This window comes from Leiobunum rupestre, chromosome 2 (genome assembly GCF_980474605.1).
Source record: "Leiobunum rupestre chromosome 2, qqLeiRupe1.1.hap1, whole genome shotgun sequence".
Lineage (NCBI taxonomy): Eukaryota > Metazoa > Arthropoda > Arachnida > Opiliones > Sclerosomatidae > Leiobunum > Leiobunum rupestre.
The window spans coordinates 46994001-47013844 of NC_143385.1; the positions used below are offsets into that span (position 1 = coordinate 46994001).

General features: G+C 37.1%; 3 protein-coding genes across 4 annotated transcripts; 2 read left to right on the top strand and 1 right to left on the bottom strand.

Annotated features, from left to right (window-relative positions):
* Positions 1-1574: 1574 nt before the first annotated feature.
* LOC149957655 (uncharacterized) lies at positions 1575-7769 on the bottom strand. 2 transcript variants are annotated; one of them, XM_090165669.1, is made up of 4 exons: positions 7684-7769; positions 7321-7565; positions 6687-7258; positions 1575-5993 (listed from the first exon to the last, which is right to left on the bottom strand). In XM_090165669.1, the coding sequence occupies exons 3-4, from the start codon at positions 7221-7223 to the stop codon at positions 1596-1598; spliced, it is 4935 nt and encodes a 1644-aa protein (XP_090021795.1). In that variant the 5' UTR covers positions 7224-7258; positions 7321-7565; positions 7684-7769; the 3' UTR covers positions 1575-1595. The 2 variants fall into 2 exon arrangements, with proteins under 2 accessions (XP_090021795.1, XP_090021794.1); XM_090165668.1 differs by lacking the exon at positions 7684-7769 and having other exon boundaries at positions 7321-7593.
* A 1204-nt stretch (positions 7770-8973) lies between these two features.
* Positions 8974-11058, top strand: LOC149957656 (uncharacterized). Its single transcript, XM_090164870.1, has 2 exons — positions 8974-9076; positions 9839-11058. Exon 2 carries the CDS (start codon positions 9857-9859, stop codon positions 10889-10891), a length of 1035 nt encoding a protein of 344 aa, XP_090020996.1. The 5' UTR covers positions 8974-9076; positions 9839-9856; the 3' UTR covers positions 10892-11058.
* Positions 11059-17288: 6230 nt separating this feature from the next.
* On the top strand, positions 17289-19725 carry LOC149957657 (uncharacterized). Its single transcript, XM_090164871.1, has 3 exons — positions 17289-17669; positions 17741-18949; positions 19291-19725. Exons 2-3 carry the CDS (start codon positions 17857-17859, stop codon positions 19377-19379), a joined length of 1182 nt encoding a protein of 393 aa, XP_090020997.1. The 5' UTR covers positions 17289-17669; positions 17741-17856; the 3' UTR covers positions 19380-19725.
* Positions 19726-19844: the final 119 nt, after the last annotated feature.

Sequence of the window (19844 nt, forward strand, 5' to 3'; positions counted from 1 at the left end):
CAAAGCCATGTTGCTCATCGCCGAAGTAACCTCTTTGCTACAAAATGGAGACAGTTAAATAGTTTGTAAAACTAACTACAGGGTTTTCCGGAAATAGATGTCACCACGCTCTATAGTAAAGTCGTTTTTTAGAAGAATCGGATAGATTCATTGCCATCTCTAATAACAAGGGCCTTATAGGTGGCAATGATAGAGCCCACTGTTGCTTTAAAATCTAGAAGGAATTTTCCAAAATCACTATCGACAAACACTGCTAGGTGAGCTAGAATGGCGGATATAGTGTTGGGCAATGGCGTCGCCCATGTTTTGCCGTTAAACGTTGGTATAATATTATTAGTGCAATACAGTTTCACAAATACCTTAGACAGTAAGAATAATATCGCTACATGTAGTCTCGATAATGCTTAAAAAAGTGAGTTATTTTAAGGGAAGCTTAATTATCTACTCTGTATATTATAATAAATCTAGTGACTGTGTATTTTTTAAACTACCCGGTCCGTGATCATAAATATAATACTATTCGAAAGAGCAAGTATTAGGTGAAGAGTTCCAAAACAAGCGAAGTCGCCATCTGGTGGAGCTCCGACAAACGAATATTGATTGGTTCGAGAATTTGGATAGATTTTAATGGAAAATATATAGTTTTCAGTTTGTTTAATATAGCTATTCTTACACTTACTAAATTAATTAATTAATTTGACTAACGACAGTATGTAAGATATATAAAAGCCAAAGTGTGCCAGAACTTTATATTTTTAACTAGGAGCTTGTTGCGAAGTAACAAGAGAGCGTAGGAGAGGGGGTAAAGAATACGTCATCAACATTATACTTTTTTCGCCAATCCAGCGCTACTAAGTGAGGCGTTTTAGAACGTATCTTTATGTGCGACTTAAGAACAGAGAAGATCGCACCAAGACAATTCCCACAGACCAAATAAAGATAATAAATTTTTGGTTGTACCTAAAGGTTAACCCCCTCAGCTACAGTATCTAGGACGACAGAGACAATATAGGATTGTCACAGATTTTACATTTAAACTTTTTCGGACTTATCCAGATTTTCCCTGACCAATTTACAAGATAAAAACGGTTTGGAGATAGTAATTAAACTATTTTACGTATTATAAGGGCAGATAAAACATCGATAAAATATAAATAATAAAAATTTGGTTACCAGGTATAGAAATATCTAAACAAAACTAAATTTCCTGATTTTTTATTATCTGCCTTTTTTTACTAATTCTTAAAATTTTCCGACTTTGCTCTGACTCTTTTAATAATTCTTAAAATTCCCCGACTTTTCTACTAATACTTTACCCGTTTTTTTACTAGTTCTTAATATTCCCTGCCTTTTTACTAATTCTTAAAATTCCTTGTCTTTTCCCTGGCCTTTTTACTAATTCTTAAAATGTACCTGATTTTTCGACCTATTTTTAAAATCCCTGACTTTTCCAGATTTTAGAGGTACTGTGGAAACGTTGTGATCAGGCCAACGTTGTCCATGGAAAGAAAACATTTTCCACTAAAAAAGCGAAGGAAATCCATATATGAAACAAAAAGAATTTATTCATTTGTTAATTTATCCCAACTTTACAATTAAACCATTTTATTGTAAGGGTTTTTTCGATTGATGGTCATAATGCGAATAACGCCGTACGGTTTATCGCGATCACGTTCGCCGAACTCGATCGGATCCTTAGTGCAGCCGATAATTTGTTGCACTTCCGGCACTGTAATCCAAGGGGCGCCGTTACTGCATCTATTGCATTGAAACTGTTCAAATTGGGGCGCGATAATTTTATTGATTACTAGCGTGTATTTGCACTCGGAGCACTGAAAAACCACAGTACCCGAACCAGGATCTTCATTTTCTGGCAAATCATTGAAGCGCGCTTGATCGTGAGTGTAATTGTCATTCTGATCGTCCTGATCGCTAGTGGAATCGTCTGAATTGCTGAAATCGCCAACGTCCTTCGGGTCAATCGTGCACAGTACAACATCGGCTTGATCGCTGGCGTAAATGGATCGTTCACCCTGATCAAACGAAGAACCTTCTCCGAAATCCAGTCTTCTCCATTTACTGGCGTTAGATTTGCCGTTCGAGTGCACCTTCTCGTGTCTTCGCAAATTGGTGCTCTTATTAGTTCCGTATTCGCAGTAAGAACATTGATAGCGCATATCACCGACATGCGCCATTTTGTGCATTTTCAATTCGTATTTACGTTTCGTAAAGTATTGGCACTGATCGTGATCGCACCTAAAGAGCTTGGTGCCGCTGTCATCGTCTTGATTACTAGCGATATCGCCAACTTCGTCTTGACTAGTATCAACGAGTATCTTCTGCCGTTTGGCTGTACTCGCGTTTAAATTAATTCGTCTCCACTTACTTGGTTCCGATTTACCAGTTACGTGTACTTTCTCGTGTCTTCTCATATTCGTGCTCTTCATGGTACCATAGGCGCAGTACGAACATTGATAGCGCATTGCACCAACATGCGCCATTTTGTGTAACTTTAATTCGTATTTACGTTTCGTGACGTAAGTACATTGGACGTAGTCGCAACTGAAAACCGTTTCGTGATCATTAGCCGAATCCCCGACATTGTCTCGATCATTCGAGCAATCACCGACAGCTTCCGGATCACTAGCGCACTGCGTAGCGTCCGCCTGTTCACTTGACGTATTCTGATCTGTAGGGTTTTCGTTTAAAGTAAAATTCTTCCACCTGGGTTTCCAATTGCTAGAATCTGGTTTGCCAGTTACGTGAGCTGTCTCGTGTTTTTGTAAATCTCCGATCTTCATGGTGCCATAGCTACAATAAGAACATCTATGGAGTGTTACGCCATCGTGAGACATTTTGTGTAACTTTAATTGGTATTTACGTTTAGCGACGTACGTACACTGGTCGTGATCACACGCGAACTCCGTGGTTCCCGACTCTTCCTCGTGATCACTTGGACAGTCATCAACACTGTCTCGATCACTATTGTAAACGGAATTGGCCGTTGGACCACTAGTATTATCAGACGTATTTTGATCGGTGGTTGCGGACGTTTCACCTAACTGCAACCATTTTCTCTTAAGAGGTTCAGCTTTACCCATGGAGTGTACTTTTTCGTGTCTTGTCAAATTTGCTTTCTTCGTGGTTCCGTAGTCACAGTAAGAACATTGATAACGCCTTTCTCCAGCATCACTCGCGTCCGTTTCAGCACTTGCTTTCTTAATATTGTCCCTTATTGGAACTAAATTAACTTTTCTACGTTTTCTAGAATTACGCTTGGAGTGTACTTTCAAGTGTCGCTGCAAATTTGAGTTTCTGGCGCTGGAATACACGCAGTAGGAACATTTAAAGAGTCTCGCTTGATTATAGGCGGTTTTTTTAAATTTAAATCCACGTTTCATTTTCGACTTATCAACGTCACCGCTAGACTGGTTGTCATCGAGGGTGGGTTCTTGAAAATTATCAGTATTTTCATGATCACTATTGTTATAGACAGCGATTGTCTGATCGTTACCGTTATCATCGTTACTTTGATCACTACCGATTTCTTCCTCATCACTGATTATCGAACCCGGAGTGGAAATGGTCTTTTTACGTTTTTTAGCTGTAACAATAGCATTCTGTTTAATCAAATCGGCCTTCCTTTTGATGGTGCATTCACTGCGTTCCGTATTGTCCACGTCATGGTGTTCATTATCACGATCATCAGAGTTATTTTGACCATCTTCGTTAACGCTATCGTTATTAGCACAATCACCATTATCGATATTCTTATCACTGTTCTGGTCACTGATACCTGAAGTATACGCGTAATTCGCCTTTCTACGCCTATTTCCTCCATCACTTGAATGAACTTTCTGATGTCTAATCCAATTTGACTTTCTTGGACTAGAGTATTCGCATTCGGTACATTTGAAAAGCTTTTCACTAGCTGCAATCACCTTTTTAGATTTTAAACCACGATTAGTAGGCGTAGACTTTGTATCCTTTCTGGTTGTATTTACATCACCCTCTTTGGATTGGCCAATAACGTCTTCAGCTATGGCGTCATCTACGTTACTGATGTCGTCATCGGAGTAATTTCCGTGATTGTCGTCGATATCAACAGTGTAGTCCTCATCCTTATCCGCGTCATCATGCGTTGAATCCACATTATGATCGCTCTGATCAATGTTCTGATTATTTACATTCTTACGAGTAGCTCTAACCTTTCTAGGTTTCTTGCCCGAGCTATTAACGTGCACTTTTTGATGTCTGAATAAATTTGCGCTCGATTTCGTACTAAACTTGCAAAAAGTACAGTTGAAAACCTTAACGGTAGTGTTCAACATTTCTTTTATATTCACCGTACAATTTCCTTTAGTACTCAGTTTTTGTTGGGTGGATTTTTTCGACTTAGTGACGTACTTCCTTTTAACAGCGCCTTTCCGCTTCGTGGCAATTTTACGCGGCTTGTGATCCCAAGAGGACTTAGCACCAGTGAAAATCAACTGACGTATTTTGGAGTCACTACTATTATTGGACTTAGCGGAGTGCTCTCCAGTCTGCTCACTGTTTTCGATAGTGTCATTTTGATCGTCGTTGACAGAGTTCTGATTGGACGACGCTTTGCCATTTGAGTGTATTTTTTGATGTCTTATTAAATTGGCGTTCTTTGGAGTACTATAGGCGCATTCGTGGCATTTCAAGAGTTTCGTGCCGTCGTGGATCTTCTTGTGCAATTTCATTTCGTTTATTTTATTAGTCCCAAAATTACAATTATCGTGCTGGCAATTAAATTTCTTAGGATCGAGACTGATATTATCGAGATCGTCGATATCAGCGCCGGTGGCGTTCGGATTAGGCACAGTGTCGACTGTCTCGTTATTGCCAGTCTTGCCATTGAAGTCGCGCTGCTGCATTGGGTGTTTTTTCTGATGTCGTCTGATGTTGTCCTTCCTCGTGCTGATGTACTTGCAATAGGAGCATTTGTAAAGAACAGCCCCGGAATGCGTTAAACCGTGCAACTTTAATTTGTTTATTCGATTGGTGCTGAAATTGCAATTTTCGTAGTTGCAAGCGAATGCCTTTGTACCAGTTTCTTCCTGATCAGTGTCTAGCGCGTGCACAGTCTCGTAATGGACGCCGTTGTCGCTGTCCGCCTGCTGGACACTTTGATCCGTATTATCGTCGTGGAAATTATCTCCGAAATCTTGATTATCGTCGCGATCAGTGTCACGATCCGACGGTTGATCGACGTGGTCGCTGGCATTAGGGTCCTTATCCGGATCGACCGGTTTGTGTTTACTGAATTTTGGATTGTAGTGAACTTTCAAGTGTCTTTGTAAATTTGCATTTCTGCAGCTCGTGTAGTCGCAATATTGGCAAGAGTAAGGTTTCATTCCGGTATGCTTCATGAAGTGCAATTTCAAAGCGTACTTTAGATTGGTAGTGAACCCGCATTGATCGTATTCGCAGGCGAAAGATTTCGTGCTGTTGTGGATAGTTTGGTGCCTGGCGAAATTCGACCGTTTAGTAGAAACGTAAGTGCAACCGCTATGAGTGCACTTGTAAGGCTGTTCCCCGGTGTGCTTAATACGGTGCAGTTTGAACACCGATTTGAACTTAGTTTGGTAGTCGCAATTGGAACACTGATACATTGTCCTGGTGGGCTCCGGATCAGGCGCTGGATGGATCCTCTTATGGCGATTAATCGAAATGTTTTCGGTTGACGTGTAACCGCATTGGGCGCAAAGATAAGGAACCTTTTCACTGTGCAATTTAAGATGTCTTTGCAGGTTACCAATTTTGGTAGCCGAGTATTTGCAATGAGTACAATGAAACGGTCTGACGCCGGCGTGGTGAATTTTGTGACGTCTCAATCCTGATAGTGTGGCGTTGACGTGGCCACATTCGTCGCAGAGAAAGACTTGTTTGCCCAGGTGGGATAACTTGTGCGCTTTCATCTCGTATTTGAACCTCGTCGAGAATTCGCAAGCTTCGCAGTGTAATAGCTACGAAATAAGAAATATTTCAATATAAATAACACCATATTTAGTGATTGCCAAATCAGACGTGGGCATACAGCAGCACGAATATCCCAATCAAGAATGAACCATATGCTTTGTTAGAAATAGAATTATAGATGAAATTAAATTATAAGGGTCGTCTAGCCTTCAATAATGGTAGCAACGAAAGTTTATTTCCAACAGCATTAGGGTAATTTTTTATTTATGGGGCAACCAAGCTCAAGAGACAGGTTAAGAAATCAAGGGCCGGATATTTTGCTAGTTTGAAATTTAACGGGCTGGTTGTTAAATTTTAAAATCTGTTGTAAAGTAGATTTTTAGTCCTGATTTAAAGATCCTAGGACTGATTTTATTTCGGGTTTTAAGATTTTCAAGAGGATTTCAACAATATATAATCTAGGAAGTTTAGTGTGGGTTAAGCCAATGTCTGACCTTCATTGGCGCTAAAGGGAATATAACCTCAGTTATTTGAAATGGAACACAAAAAACTTCATTTTTCTGTCACTCGTGCCACATACTTTTTAAGAGGATTGTATACTTTGAAATAGAATTATGGAATGCTTTTGGTGTAACTATATTTCTTCTATAATTCCGGTCGGGTTAGAAGGCAGAAATTAACTCCACCAAATTTCTCCAAGGTTATGTACCCTTTAAACTAAAATTCAAGAAAATCCCAACCCTTTCTTCAGCATGCACCCTTAGATGTCGCTTCAAATTGCCCATCTGCACAGCCGTGTAGTCGCATTTGGTGCATTTGAAGGCCTTGACACCGGAGTGGAGTACTGAATGTTTCTTCAAGCCCCATTCCCACTTTGACGTGTAGCTGCAAAGTGAACATTTGTAAGGCTTGTTCACTGAATGCGTCCTCTTGTGCTTTTTCAACTGGGCGTTGTGCGTCGCTGCGTAGTCGCAAAGGTCGCATTTCCAAGGCTTAACAGTGGCGTGAACTCGTTGGTGACTTCGAATTAAATGCTTCTTCGCGGCTCTGTACTCGCATTTTTCGCATTTAAATGGTTTTTCGACGTTAACGTCGGTAGATGCCGTTGGTTTAGCAGGAGCGTTGATCTGGCTTGAAGTAGTTGGCGTTTGATAAGGTACTGGTTGTGGTATTAGCGGTGGCATTGGCGGATGTAAGTAGTGGTTCTCTTGGATGTCCGTCTCGACGATGACATCATATAGTAGGTGCGAAAAATAGTCGTTGCCAGGATGATTCATTTTCGAAGTAAATAAAATATTTTTTCAGCGAAAACCTAATCAAACGAGATGAAATTTTATATTTTTATTTACTTAAGAATTTTTTTAAAATACTTACACAAACGCCAATCTGCGCTCAGGGATCAATAGACCATATTAAAAAACAATCACATCTTTCTACATTGGTAAATATAATGCAATTTGTCTAAAAGCCAACGAGGTTTCTTTTCGAGTCCTACTGCATTTTCCAAGTGTGTCTGTTGACTTTTTCCCTTCTGTTCCAAGCACTTGGTGAAATTGCCCAGCTTAGGCTTAACTGCTCAAGTAACTCAGTTTCCAGTGAAAGTTTTCGTAATGCATTGTCTTTTACAAATGCAAATTAATTTAATTATCAATCGTAGAACATAGTTCAACGAAAGATTGATATTTTTAAATATTTAGATAGTTAAAAAACCGTTTAAAATGTAAATTTTCAACCAACCACATATTCTTCTTGACGTTGTCGTGAGTCTGAACGAAATGAGATTCCTCGTTGGTACGTAAAAGCGAACTCGCGAGGATAAAAAGGAAACGGACTATTTGCTGTGAAAACACCAAAACCATTACAAAAATATTAATTTTGATAGGTCATCAGTGTAGTTAAGGTTATTAATTAATATAAAGTTATAACTCTGGTATTACCCACAAAATTTGATCGCTTAAAGTGTAATAAAGGTAATAATATTCCAATCTTGAAGGTGGTTCAAAATCTTGATAGTGACCACAGAATGGGCAAATTCGTGGCTTACCTCGTACATAGAATTTGACAATTGTTTAATGCAGTAGATATCATAAAGAATAGTAAAAAGACCTATAAAAGAGACATGACTAATGAATACCATTTTGTTGCGCTCACCATTCATGATTTATATGAATGTTTTACAAATTTACACAATTTTGTAAATTTACCTGCTATTTTATTACATGGTAGCACCTAGGAACAACAAACACAAGGAGAACGCAGCTAGCCTTTAAACACGCTAACGAAGGGTTGTGTACGAATTTCATTGGACGAGCGTCATGAGCCTTTACGCTGAATGTTTTACGGGCGGGGGTGGGAAGACAATTTCCGAATTTTCCCCTTCCGGCGGCAGCAGGCGCTAAAGCGTCTAGCCTATGAAAAATGCACACAAGAAAATCCACGACTTTTGACGGGTTGCGTTCTCCTTGTGTGGGGTGTTGTGTTTGTTGCTCCTAGGTAGCACCCACCAGGAGTTCGGATAAGTCGGTAAATTTATCTCTCTCCAAAGGAAATCTTGGGGAATTTCTTAAATTTATTTCCACTTCCCAATTATAGTTGAGCATTACTTGCACCTATCACAGATTTTATTAGAAACATATCGATTTTTGTTAACTTAAAAACATTCTTGCTTTTAACGTTTTCAAATAAATTATGTTTCGTACAATTATTGAAGTTAATTTGAATTAGATCGGAAATTAAATAAACAGTTAAAAAAGTATTTAGTTAACTTAATAATATAAAAATATTTAACCAATTTATAATTAATTGTTTAGATTACTAGTTATGTTTCGTCAGGATTTCAACAAAAACCACAAAATTGCGTGTTTCCGTAATTCTATATTTAAAAAGTAGAGTCCTATGGCTTTCTAAAGCATACAATTGTCGCAAAACTGTGCGTCACACGAAAAAAATAGGTTATCTTCCCCTTTTAAACGAAACGAAAACAGTTTTATCGTCTAAATAAGTATGTATAAAAAATTTGTCGCGTATCCTCCTTAATCCCAAAAATTTATTTTGATATTCCGAGAAGACGCAACCACCCGCCAAAACGCTGGTTCCTATATTTCTAAGTTATTTTCAACGGTTTTATTAGGTAATTATTTTATATTTTCAACGTGAATATTATTTCGCTTGCTGGATTTTAACTAATTAGTTAATCGTTCTTAAGTAAAAGGTTATTGAAATATTTATGTAATAATGTGGTACTTTCGTTTCGTGAGTTCATCCTTATCAACTATATGAAACCTTTAAGTGTTCAGACGCAACTAAAGAGTCACGAACGTTATTATAAATCGAATATTTGCCTGCTTATACACTTCAAAACTAACTTTGTAACCATTACATAGATTTTAATCGTATTCCGATAATTCTATAAGACATTTTTAATAAGTATGATATTTCCTATACTTCAGACACAAAATATTTTTAGTGAAAGATAGTTACAAACTCTATCGGGCTTCATCTCGTTTGTGGGTCTGCTCGCTCTCGCGTCTCAGGTAACTTTTGACAGCGCCTAGTAAAATATTTTTATAATATTAAAATAATAATATTATAGAATTATGGTTTCCATATAGAGGTCAGTGATGATGGCACAACCTTCATTAATGGGGAAAAGATTAGGCACACGTGTAATTCTAGTATATAATATCAAAGGGATATTATATTTTAAAAGAAAAACAATCAATTCATACTCAAGGAAGACTTCTACAACTGACTTTTTTTGCCGGTATTCGTGAAGTGATTTCTATAGTCGTTGCCGTAATAGGAAGTTAAATATATTACCCGAAACGGTTTACGACACCTTAATTAAGGGAATATGAAATCAAACTTATTTTCCATTTTATTACCATAACAGCCTGAATGTCATCTAAAGATGCCTAAAGCAAAGACGTCTAGCCCGAAGACATTTAGATGTGGCTCCTGTAATTTCGTTACGAACTTTAGTGGTAATTTGTCCCGTCATAAACTGATTCACTCTGAACAAAAGAGTTATCATTGCGAGTATTGCCCTTACACCTCGATTAGTAATAGCAATTTGATTGTTCACGAACGAAGTCACACTGGTCATAAGCCCTTCCGTTGCAACCTCTGTCATTATGCCACAATCCGAAAGGAAGATCTGACTCGTCACAAATTTACTCACGTTAAAGATAAACCGCTACGTTGTGACCAATGTAATTATTCCACTTGTAGAAATCACGATTTAACTCGTCACAAACTGATTCACAGAGGCGAAAATCCATTTGTATGCGACCAGTGTAGCTATTCCACAATCAGAAAGAAGGATCTCAAACGTCACCAAATTGGTCATAGCTCGGAAAAGTCATATAAATGTGACAAATGCAAATATGCCACAAGTAGGAAAGAACATATGACTCGTCATAAACTACGTCACAGTCGTAGAAAGCCTTATAAATGCGAACATTGTGACTATTCCGCTAGCCGAAAGTCACAGTTGGAAATTCACAAATTGCGACACGGTGATGAAAGCGGTAACGAAGAAGATCCTTGTCATTATGTCACACCTCGTAAATATTTGACTCGCCAAAAACATAGGAATCTGGAATGTCAGTTTTCACCGGAATCCAGAGTGTCTGTGAAAGAAGACCCTTTAATCACCGAAGAAAAAGATGAGACTGCGGCTTTTCTTTTGAAACTGGAAGTTGTAGACAGGCCAATAGAATCGTATCAAAGCGAAAATCCTATCGAATCATTTGTGAAAATAAAAGAGGAAATTCAAGCAGTGGAAAGTGATCTCGAACCAGACACCAAAGAAACATTCCATCTGAAATCACAATCTCATAAAGTAACTTTGGCATCTGAAGATTGGCTATCGAATTGCGAAACCAATGATAATCTGAAAATTGTTTATTCGTCAGATGGTTTTATGAAGCCTGAACTCGATTAAACTTCCACAGATTCAAATGACAGCGGAAATGACGCAAGAACCTACGAAACGAACACCACAATTTCTTGACGAAAACTATTATTACTCCATGACTTGCGAATTAGCAAATTTTTGTTATAACAATTTTTATAATATTGTTATTATTAAGAAGAATACTAACTCTCTGAAATTTTGTTATTTTTATGACTTTTAACAAATATTCACTAAACATTTTATGAACAGTTAGAGCACTTAAGACAATGGTTATTGGTTATGCGTAGTTTTTATATCAATATTCAAATTTACTTTGAAATGTACTTTAACAAACGTATCACAAAGTGGCCTTACATGGATTTTAACTCATTCCTTCCATATTTTTACAATTGCCATGCCCATTTTTATTCAATATTATTTCGGTCATGGAATACGGTAATAAATCAATCTGGAACGCCGCCGTTTCAAATCAACAAGCTTACTTTAAGGGTACGTGGTTGATACAAAGACATTTGGTAAAACATAATTAAAGCGCCACACTGGCATTTGAAAAATATAGAACACAATCCAGTAGTTCCTCCTCTTCATATCAGATCCGGTTAATCATATGGCATTTTTCCAGTCCTATTTCCGGAGCTCTCGCAGGAGACTTGTATAATTCAAACCCCGATGTGGCCCTTTAAAACTACATGCATATGTTAAGTATGCCACTGTACCTTTATTCCATTCAAAAATCTTCACTAACGGTTTGTTTCACCACGAACCAGTAAAAAGGTGGACTACGTTAGATTTTAACCTTTTTATAAGGCGCTTAAATAAAACATCTTCCCAGAAATTGCCAAGAAGTAATATTTCCGACAGCCAGGACTCAAAAGTAACTTTTATATAGTGCTTGTTGAAATATTAGAAAGCTGGAAACGTTTCTCGAACATAATATCGGTTTTTTGCTAAGCTTTAGCATGCCAAAAAAGTTACCTGAATAAAAGGAAACGCTTGTTGCATACCGTACTGCAAAAGTAATACGTTTAGTTCTAAAGGAATTAGTTTTCATCTTTTTCCGAAAGATAATTTTATACGAAATTAATTAACTCTGCCTCCATGAGAAGCCTTAAAGTGTTGGTTGCACGAAATTTTGGCTATGGCTAATTAATGGTTCATTAGAAAGAGCAAACATTTTATAGCAAGTACCGAAAATTTTATCAAAATCGGTTAAGGGGTCTTTGAATTATTATAAAAAGAAGTCGAAATGGTGGAAGTCGAGTTTTTCGGCGAATTTCCAGACTTCTCGGCACCCATGACGTCAGAAAATGCGAAGCGTATCATTGGCTAATTGTCTGTAATACATTTCTTTACATCTGGGATTAAAAGCAGGTTGATTTAACACCCAGGAAAAAGTCCTACGCAGTAGTAATTGAAATAGGCATACACAAGCCTACGTAGTAGAAAACGATATGAAACCGAAGGCTCCTTGTAAATACTTCTTAAAACGCCGCGTAGCGCGCGCGTAAAAAAAATATTTTTTATTTCGATAATAAGCCTAATATTATGATTAAAAACCTCTGGTTTGAAAACTTCTACAAGTAAATAGAATCCCTCCACTTCAGTTCTTTCTATTTTAGAAATAAAACTACATCTTTGCTTTGCCCCAAATTGCTCGTGCTACGGAGGAGAAAAATTCGCCGAAAATTTCAGGATTTTGGGGAGCGAAAAAGGTCAGTTTCGGACTCAAAGTTAATACATTTAGGCTTGGAAATTGGTTTCGACAATGACATTTTTGGAAAGAGAACGTCCTGGGCTTCAAAAGAAGCCCACATTCATTCGTTTTTATTACTATCGATTTTTCGTGCAACCAACACTTTAAAATTGCCCGGTAATATAAAAATATTCCGTATAATTTTAATCATTTATGCCATAAGAGGATGATAATAATAATATTATCTTCTTATATTTAGTTTTAGTAACATTATATATTTTACCTTAAAATATATTATCGAAAATTAACATTAGTCGACGCATTTCTTATCTGACGTAACATTCTCATGAGGGCAAAAACGCGTCTCCAATCGGCTTAAATATGACTTTTTGACTAGCCATTCTAACCGTTTAACCGACCGACCGGAAATAGTTCCTTCCCAGATGAATTTGGAGAGGGGAGTAAAAACAGTATCTTTTATTGAAGCGTCCATTGGCTATTAACATATTTATTTAAGCCAATGGAAAACCTCTTTATTGAGAAGGAATGTTTTGCATCGGAATTTTATAGCGTTTTCCATTTGACTGCTCTCGAGCACTCTAGATCGCTCTGATCAACATGTTCCATTAGCGCGCTCGGATCTGCTGCGATCAAGATTCGCGTGCCCAAAACCGATCTGCCGATTTCGACAGATCAACGGATCAAGATCGAGATCGGAGCAAATTTTCGCGTGTTCCTTTTAGATTTTTTGCCAAAATGGCAGACCAAGACGCGAAAATTTAAATTACTAGCAGACGAAAAACAACAAAGCGCGGGAATATGTTAATGGAATGTTCCTTTTGCGGTTTTACTCTAGTCGATTGGCGCGAGATCAACTACGTCCGAGAAAGATTCAGACCGAATCTTGAGCAATCAAATGGAAAACGCTATTAATCAGCCCAATGTAGCTTTATTGAAATTTATAAACTCGCTCGATTTGTGCGGATGAAGTTAAATAATGAGTAATTTAGAAAAATAAAAGGTTGGGGAAAATGACCAATAAGTAATCGCTTTCCGAAAATGGAACAAGTCGTCGAAGTGGGATATTCCACCAGCGTGATTAAAACCCATATCAAGCCTAGAAGAGTTAGGCCTAGGCTCAAAAGAATCTGCAAAGACTCCAACCTTGTAGATACGCCAGAAAAGCTCAACCTGAATTTCAACTATTTTTTCCAATAAACCTTCTTCTTTTATTTGACAATGCAAATTTATTTTAGAACGTGAGTCTCCGAGAACTTCATTAATTTACAAATTAATTACAGAACTTGACACTATATTGTAGTTCATTTTAGCTCCTAAGCTTTTATCAGACGTAGAGCTAATTGGGCGATGGCATTATCGGCATTTGAGATTCGATGACGTCCAATATTTCGTAGGGTACGGATGACGCAATATCTGTGAAACAAACCGTTAGTGAAGAAATAAAGCTAGTAGCATACTTATGAGTAATTATGTTACATATGCTACAAGTACAAACGTAAAGTTATCTTTCAGTAATCATCTTTCACATAAGTGTGTCTTCTGCGGTTTCTATTTCTGTAATGACCACACTCTTTTGAAAAACATTTGACCAAATTATTAAGCCTAATACGTGTTCTTTGTCTCGTCGTCATAGTGATCGCGTGCAGGGAGCCTTGTGGATTTAGAGATGCGTATAATTATTGCTAGAGCATGGCCGCTAGAGGCGCTTATCTTGATGGTTAGCTTGTCAAATCTTCGTCACTTCAGAGTAATTATCATTAATTATTTTGACAAACTATACAATAAATGACGCTGACGTTAGATAGATTCAGTGCACCTCTACTACAGTATAAAAAGGGCTTTCTAGTTCCACCATAGATAGTATATCACTAAAGGGACGAGAAAAAGAACGTATTTTTAAAGCCACACAACATTAGGTCGGCTGGCAACTCAAAGTGTTCGTACTGGTAATAAACTCCCAACGGAATAATTTACGGCCGTCCTTTACAAAGGGAGATCTCAAAATCATTCGAAGTCCTTGGTGCTTCACGTTTGTTATCCACACGATGTAGTGTGGTTTAAAGTGTTCCAAACATGGTATTTAGTTTCGTGTTACTACAAAAAATTTCGTCCCGCTAAAACTAACTTCGTAATGATCATCAGCTATTTTCCCAAACAAACACATTTTTTTTCCTTCGGACTACGCGATAACGCAAAAAAAAAAGACAAAACAACTTTGGATAGAAAGCAACTAACTTTATTGAGGTACTTCGACCGATATCTTTTCCAGGCAAAAAATTCCTATTAAGAAAGTTTTTTCTCCCTCTGTACACGAGCGCCGGCTCCAAACTAACATTGTAAGTGGCACTGCACCGTTACACTGAAGCTAGTGCCTTTGTTATTATATCACAGCACCACGAGCGGACTTACTTTGAATTAGATCATGCTACATTTTCGCCAGTTTTGTTGCCCTTTAAGCAAAACCCCATTACCTTAAGTATCACTGGATACTGGACCTTGAATAACTCATTTTTCTTCAGAAGTGCCCAAACCTGGAAAAAAGTCCTTTTTGTATTTTCGCCTAGAAAGCCTATCGACTGAAGTAAGTTTATCCTAATAAATTTGAATCCCCATCCAATTTTGATCTATTTTACTATTTAGTGTAGTTTAATGCTGAAACAATAGGTGCTTCAATAAAACATCTTCAAGTAAATCGCCCAGAAGTAATATTTCCGATAGCCAGGACCTGTTACTGTTTATATTCGCGAAAGAAAACTATAACTACGCCTCCTTTGGTTTGCCATTGAAACATAGATAAGTAGCTGCTAAAGCTGACGCTATCCGCAAGAGAAACTAAACTAGGTGGCTTAACGGCGCTAGCTTCTCCGAGGGAGCGTCTGCTACAGACAAATTTAAAAGTCATAAGAACTTTTTTTTCTTAAATACTTATCAAAATATAAACATACGATGCTAAAATTATATTAAAATGCAAGTGTCAATATTTATAAAGTCAAATTTACGAATAACGATGAGTAAAAACTAATAGCGTCTGCTTTAGCCGCTACCTATCTAGGTATAAAACTATCAAAGGCACCGTATCGATAGTTTTCGGTCGCGAATAGATGTTTCTATAAATTAACGTGGCCTTCTTGTTTTAAATTAGCTACTACGTCACTGCTTTAACTTCGGTAATATTAAGAGCGCGCGCTTAAGGCGCGAGAAACCTCGGATTTTCACGTGCGCGTGAAAACCGCGGGTGTCAAACTATTCGAATAAAGCTATGACATCATGACGTAAGAGCTACGTAAAAACACGTTCGGCAAGCGTAGATGAATTTATAGAAAGGCCAATTAGTTTTCCCCAATCGTTATTGGTAAATTTGACTTTTTAAATAATGATACTTGCATTTTAATATAATTTGTACATCGTTTGCCTATATTTTGATAAGTTTATTTATTAAAAGACGTTCTTGTGACTTTTTAATTTGGCTGTTGCAAAAACTTGCAGACTCTAGATCATATGAGCTACCTAGACTCGTTTCGGTCGCAAATAGTGCGTCTTAAAGTAATGAAAAAATTACACTTTTAACCAGGACCGTAGCTAGGGTGATAGGGTATAGGGGCGCCAAATTTGGTCCATATTATTATATTAGTGGGCGCCAAAATTGCAGCTCGCCCCTGGCGCCATTTTCTCTAGCTACGGCCCTGCTTTTAACAGAACGTCATGTTTTTCCTAAGCCTTAATATGTCAAAAAAGCTACCTGGTTAAAAGAAAACACTTGTTATATACCGTATAGGTGAAAACTTTCCATTATTTCAACAAGCACTATGGGCACTATTTAAACAGACACTTGCAGGTCCTGGCTCGCTGAAATAATAATAATCAGCTAATCTAATACCCAAGGCACCACCTTAGACCATCTAGCGACTTATAATAATGCTTTTAAACAGGTAGCCAGGTTACAATACGTAGCAAGCCCTTCATGCCAAGTGAGCCAACAGTCCCTACATTAAAGGGAGTAGAACCCTTCTTGTTTGGTAGGGTGCGCCATAGTTTCTCTCTTTTCTCGCTCATGGCGCTAGTCTAGAACGATAGTATAGAAACACCCAATTCTTCTATTAGAGGAAGCGTGCCCGACCTGAAGAGGTTTTCTCACTTGAAACCTTTATGTTTTCATATTTAGTGTGTAGTTTTTAAATACACCCTTCATTAACATATACACAATGGTATTTGAGCTATAAATTAATTGTTGTCATTATAGTTTAAGTATTTATTAAAATATAATTTCTTAATAATGAGGTACGTGGTTTTAGATTCACGAAAGGCGTTCTAGTAGATATGAGAAATTAAAGCACTACCAAATTGGGGATACTTTTAGTGGGTAATTCCACAAAAACGACTATATTTCACACTACGTATAGAAAAATGAGGGGATGGAATTATGTATCGCCCCAAGTTCCGTAAAAGGTTATACCTCTACAAGTTTTTATGGAAATATTACTACTTGGCAATTTCCTTAAAGACGTTTTATTGAAGCGCCTATTGCCCGCTGATATCAGAGATTATGACCGAGGGGCTGATCACTCCGCGTAATGGGTGTACAGAGCCGTACCTTTGACTGCACTAATGGGATTACGCGTAATCTTTGAAGTCCTTGCCTTTGGCAGTGGTAATCTAAGCGTAATCCGGTGTACAGATTTTCTAAGAGTGGTTAGCCCCTCGATTATGACCCCACAGTATAGTTCTTTGGTTTCGGAAGTTTTGTTTTCTAACTGGCTTTTCAAAATTCTTAGTCAAATTTATTTCAATTGGTTTTAGTATTTCATTCGTTTAATTATTTATATTTATTAAATTATTTTGATATATTTTCGAAATAAGTATTATTAGATTCAGTTTCTAAGATTTTGCACATGACCGACGGACGGACTAGGTGCCCGTTTCTCAACTATGTAGTCGTATGTTTTACGTGGATATATTCATTGGAATTTGGAACGAGGCCTAAATTCAAAGAAGTTATTTAAGACTAGTTATTCTGTAAAAGATATTGTTTGATAACGTTTTGGGATACAAGGAGATGAAATTCAAATTGACATTTTACAACGTGTCTGAAATGTAATATTTTCTTTTAATGTGCGATGTGGGACCTAGCCCAATTTTTAACAAAAAAACATTTCTGTTCTTAGGATTTCACGTATTATGCCGGAAAACGTATTAAGCTGGACACGCGACGAACGAGAGGTCGTTTTATTTCTATCCAATACTGAACTATCCCGCGAAATTTAAATTTATTTTACACAAAATGGCCATGCAAACTTCTTATATTAAAGAAGAAATTAAGAAATCTAACATATTATTCGAAACTAATTCTGCCGCGGTAAGAATTTTCCAATGCGAGCTATGTTCCTACCATACACTTCGAAAGTGTGACTTGAATCGACATATGAACACCACTCATATGGATATTAAATTATTTCAGTGTAACAGTTGTAGCTACAATACGGCAAGAAAGTGCGATTTAATACGTCACCGAAATGTCCACTTGGGCAACAAACCACTGAAATGCGAGATCTGCCACTTTACGACTGCCGATGTAGCTAGTTTAGAAAAACATTCGAAACTTCATACCAAGCCGAAAAAGTTCCGCTGTGATTATCCAGAGTGCGACTATGCTACAGTTTGGAAAAATCAACTGAAACTACACTTGATGAACCATGAAGGTGTTAAACCTTTCAAATGTGATCTATGTAACTATAGTACAGCGAAGAAAGGAGATTTAACTAGGCATCAGAAAATACATTCTGGTGATAAACCTTTTACCTGCGACCAATGCAGTTACTCCAGCTCTCGTAAAAGCAGTTTAATATCACATTTAATGATCCACACTGACCCAGGGCCCTTTTACTGTCCTCAATGTGTTTATTATACTACTTTTAAAAGGAATTTGACGCTCCACTTAAAGAATGAGCACTGCATTGATACCCATTTACAATTAAACCTAGATCAAAACTTCAAATATAAAGAACACTTGAAGCATTTCCACCAAAATGATAAAATACATCAGCCTTGTTATGTCAAACTTGAAAAAATAGCTTTAGAAATTTCCCAGATTGTGCCTTATGATGACGACTCTACCATGATTAACAGTGGTTTCACCACCACGCAACCCATAAAGACAAATGTAAATTTAGTTCAGACAATTGGGTTGATATCCATAAATGCATCCACACTCTTTATAAAACAAGAAGTTGATCCATCCGAACTTATTATTCCTGATATAACTGAAGATTTAAATAATTCGGCAATATCGCAACTTCAAAATGATCACGATGATTCATCAACAAATCTTATAATTCATATAAAGAAAGAGCCTGAAGATAATACTAATATATCACGTAATTGATTTAGTTACACTTGATATATATTTGTTAGCAGTCCATTGCAATTTATAGTGAAGTTTTTCACAAATTATTGCATGGCAGTCCCTAGACAGCAGACATCTTTTATTGACTTCTGTTGAAATCCAACGTTAAGATAGTTCTATCAAAAGTCATAATTTCAACCAGAGATATCAACAGTGGACTGTTGGAATCTCTGTTGGAAATTTTGACTTTTGATGTTACACTTGATATTTATAATGCACGTATGAAAAATATAAGATTATTTATTATAACTAGGATATTTAAATGTTAAATTAAGTTCTTAAATTTTATGTAATTAGGTATTTTAATTTCAGGTAGAACCACCCAGTGTAAGTTTAGTAGGTTAAGGACAAGTGGAGGCCTGGAGCTTTGCATTTCTGACAAATTCCACCAGAGTACCTAAATTAGTGTTTCATAAGAACTAACTGAACATGATTAATTTACAATATAGCGACATTTATAGAGAATGTTTCAAATTTACTATTTTTGGTGAGGGAACGTAAAAATTGCATGTTATATATGAAATATAATTGGAAATTTTCTATAAACTTTTCTCACTTAAATTGGGGTCTTGGTAACCCCTCAATCCCTGAAGAATGAGTTATTTAGAGAGTCCCACCGTGACCCCCAGGCAGCTCTTATTTACAAGTTTGTTTATTTCTGTATTTCTATCCCTGTGAAAAACTCTTTTAGGTCCTCTGCTGGAGTGGGTGGGAAAATATGAAGCGTCACCCACTATCTACTATATTGTCCCCGCTTAATACTAATGGCAATAAATTTTCATTTTGGTATTATGTTGTAGCTTCTTGATTAGCTTAATAACTATCAACTTTGATTTTCGCTACAGACTCGATAAATTGTGGTACAA

Coding starts and splice junctions, on each gene's coding strand:
- LOC149957655 (XM_090165669.1), bottom strand. CDS start 7,223: ATGAATCATCCTGGCAACGACTATTTTTCGCACCTACTATATGATGTC. Junction 5,994..6,686: donor GGGTGCATGCTGAAGAAAGG/GTTGGGATTTTC, acceptor CTTATTTCGTAG/CTATTACACTGCGAAGCTTG.
- LOC149957656 (XM_090164870.1), top strand. CDS start 9,857: ATGCCTAAAGCAAAGACGTCTAGCCCGAAGACATTTAGATGTGGCTCC.
- LOC149957657 (XM_090164871.1), top strand. CDS start 17,857: ATGGCCATGCAAACTTCTTATATTAAAGAAGAAATTAAGAAATCTAAC. Junction 18,950..19,290: donor AGATAATACTAATATATCAC/GTAATTGATTTA, acceptor TTTTAATTTCAG/GTAGAACCACCCAGTGTAAG.